Below are 3,603 nucleotides of genomic sequence, written 5' to 3'. Positions count from 1 at the left end.
TAATTATTGCACAAAAATCGAGCGCAAGTAGACCTAAAGAAACTCCATAAACGAAAGCAATGCAATAAAAGTTGTTAAGATATTATTATCTTTAGGATTATTTTTGTTTCCTTGTATTTAGCCTTAATATAGATAAAAATCTTGTATTAATATATTCTATGCTATATGTGTGGGATATGATTGAATTCCATTTTATATAATTTTGGGCGAAGAATGCTAAAGAAATATATATAATACTTCTTTCTTATACTCTATTCTTCTATTCTCTTTTTCTTTCATGGTATTGAGTAACAATATATAATAATATCTTGTATATTTTGTAAATCTATTGATTTGGTAATTATTTTGTAGTTATTTAGTTTCTTAAAACTAGAGATTATCTTTTGTATATATTCATCAAATCATGAAATGAATGGCAAGAAATCATTTCTTATAGGATATTAGTTACCGAGGTTCCTTTACTCCTCTCTTCCGCCTGTCTCCTCTGCCGGCCAGCCACCACTACTGGTGCTGCTGCCGCCCATTTTCTTCCTCTCTTTTCTCACCTTCATGGCTTCTTCTAAAAAATGCTTCCCGCTACTTTGGTTACTAACATCAAAACATGTGTACCTATTGAACTTGATGAAGATGGTACCAATTTTAATACTTGGGTCACTCTCTTTAAACTTCATTGTCGGGCATATCTTGTGGATGCTCATATTGTTCCCGACGACTTCTCTAAAACATCGATTATAAAAGATTCCGATTGGCAACATCTTTATGCATTGTTCGTACTTGGATTTATGGTAATATTAGTCTGGCTCTTCTCCCATCCATTGTTCCTTCCGATGATTGTGCTCTTGATGCTTGGAATCGTGTTGAGAATAATTTTCAAAATAATAAGACATCTCATATACTTCATCTTGAATCTCAATTTAATGAAATCTCTCTTTCTAATTTCAAGTCTTATTGTAATGAACCACAAAATCTTGCTCTCACCCTTAATAACCTTGGCACAAGCATCTCTGATAATCGTTTGGCTCTTCCAGTTCTTCATTGCTTATATTTCGATTATCGTACTTTTCGCTCTTTGGTTCAACATACGTCTCCGGTTCCCTCTTTTGATACTCTTCGCTCCATGTTAGAATTAGAAGAGCACTCGAACAATAAAGAAGTTTCATCTTCTCATGACTCGGCTCTTGTGGTTACTCCTAAACCATCACCTTTGGAAAATTCTAAAAATTATGATTCTCATGGTCCCTCTAATCCCCGTGGTTTCGACCGCAACCACCGCCGTGGTGGCCGAAATAGCTGCTGCTACCACCACAGCCCATCTCATCAAAGTGGGTATACAAGCCCACGACACCGAAGCCCATAGTACCACCCAGCTTCAAGAAATAGTTGGCATGCAACAACTCTTGGCGCAAATCATTATCCCTCTTGGAACTAGAAAATTTGAAAAAAATAAGATCATTTAACAACTTAATTCCAAAAATAAGCTTCGTGAAAACTTAATTCCCAAAATAAGCGTCCGTACATCCAAACCTAGCCTCGGACTAAATCGCTGTTACTAACAGCGAAAGACCAAAAAAAAAAGTAAAAAATAAAAGGCATAAGTCGCTGTTACTAACAGCGACTTAAGGAGTTGACTCCTTAAGTCGCTGTTAGTAACTCCTTAAGTCGCTGTTAGTAACAGCGACTTATGCCTTTTTAATTTTTTTTTGTATGAATTAAACTAGCCGTTGTTAATTAGAAAAATAGCCGTTACGAACTTGAAAATAGTCGTTGTAATGATGTTCTATAAATAACTCCATCATTCCCTATTTCATTATATCCAATCTACATCATTCTTGTTCTATTGAATCAATTTTTAAAGGTAACATAAGGTATTATGTTAGTTTTACTCTCAATTTATAAATGTTAATATTATTTTTGAAAGTTCACTTACGTTACTATATTATATGTCTTCCGTAGATGTCAAAGGAGCATTGTGTTGAAGAGCTTTGTGATTATGGTTATGAAGTTGAGATTAATACAGATTGGAGCAACTTCGATCCAGGGCGTGATTTTGTTGCTTGCCCTTTCTACTTGGTTGAAGGATTAGGATGCACATACTTTAGATGGATTGCTCCGGAGGGTACCAAATGGCAGAGAGACTTAATAATACGGCGTGAAAAGGAAAAACAAGAGCTTAAAGATGAGGTATTTAATCTAAAGAGACAAATAGATGATATGGCACATAGGAAAGAATAAACTGAAAGGATTATGAGAAAGTTGAAGAAGCCATCTTCGTTAGCGACGGCAGTTTAACTTAACGAGTGAACTATGTAATTTAATATGTATTCGTTGAACATGAATGAAATTGTGTTGAATTTTCAATAGCATTTTCCCTATTTGAATATGATTGTTTGTTTGTTTTTGATTAAATTCATACTGCATTCTTGGCGCAATGATTCATCGTCGAAAAGTCTGAGTACTTAACATCATTTCATTCATAATAAACGTGTGATAATACGATAAAAATATATACATCTACATATATGTTACAATTTATACACAAAAGACCAAATGTTACAAATATTGAGTATGTACAAATGTTCAATATATACAAAAAGTATTCTAATGCTAATCCTCCTCCTGTACCCTGTCTAACTGTGACGGTTTACGACGCCTCCTACGATAGTAAGAGGCCGTCGCATGACGCTCGGGTAGGAGAGGTGATTGATACTGTGATGATGTGGCACCCTGTGAGGACCCGGCACCGTAGTCCGGGCGCGTTAAGTCGACTTCCTCAAGACGAACGTCGGCATGATGAGGAGATGACCCGTACTCGTACATAGTGGTGTTGGGCGCAGTCACTTTCGAAATAAAGTGTTGAAACTGCGTCTCTAGGAGTATGCCTTGGGCAATCTCTCGTACGGGTTCCTCTTGGAAGGAGTTGATGACTAATGCAATGCCTTGTGCCTGCAGTAAGACTTAAGTATTAATGAAATGTATAACGTGTAAGTTCTATGGAAAATAATCAATGTTAAAGAATACTTACAAAGTGTGTCATCACCGGTGCTGCGGGAGCGTACTGGGCTGCCGCCATGATACCTCGTGGTGTCATCCATCAACGAGTGATAGAGATGAACCACGACATGTAATCCGTCGAAGTAGGTGCGCCTACCGCCTCGATCAGCGCACCTTGGGCCAGCAGCTCTAGCATGTGCTCCCAACGAATTACATGGCGCCGGTTGATCTCGAGCCAGTTCTTGGGATCCCGACCCTTGAGAGAGTGATGGAGCTCCGCCTCTGTGTCACATGACGGTGGGATGCCCTGTACCGTCCCAAATTGGCGCAGTATGCGCTCAGGGAGATGCACTTTGACTATGTCGAAGCAGATCAGAGGTACAGATGCTCTCCATGCCCCTGACAACATGCCTGAGTGCTGAGGCAATGCAGCGTATGCCTCAGCGGGGTAAGGGTCCCATCGAAACTAAACGTGAAAATTCGATTAATAAATTACGCAATGTGATAGTTACAAAACAAGTTGTAGTGAAGTTGTTACCTGGTCAGCTCGTAGTAGGATCGAGTTGATCGCGGTAGAACCCCACACCCGATCTTGTGTGGGTCCTTGTTCGT

The 3,603-nt window shown here is 38.7% G+C and overlaps 1 protein-coding gene across 1 annotated transcript; it reads left to right on the top strand.

The window, feature by feature from the left end:
* Window positions 1-566: 566 nt before the first annotated feature.
* LOC130823181 (uncharacterized) lies at window positions 567-1,357 on the top strand. Its single transcript, XM_057687816.1, has 2 exons — window positions 567-748; window positions 796-1,357. Exons 1-2 carry the CDS (start codon window positions 567-569, stop codon window positions 1,355-1,357), a joined length of 744 nt encoding a protein of 247 aa, XP_057543799.1.
* Window positions 1,358-3,603: the final 2,246 nt, after the last annotated feature.

This window comes from Amaranthus tricolor, chromosome 9 (genome assembly GCF_026212465.1).
Source record: "Amaranthus tricolor cultivar Red isolate AtriRed21 chromosome 9, ASM2621246v1, whole genome shotgun sequence".
NCBI lineage: Eukaryota > Viridiplantae > Streptophyta > Magnoliopsida > Caryophyllales > Amaranthaceae > Amaranthus > Amaranthus tricolor.
This window is presented reverse-complemented; position numbering and strand designations above follow the sequence as displayed.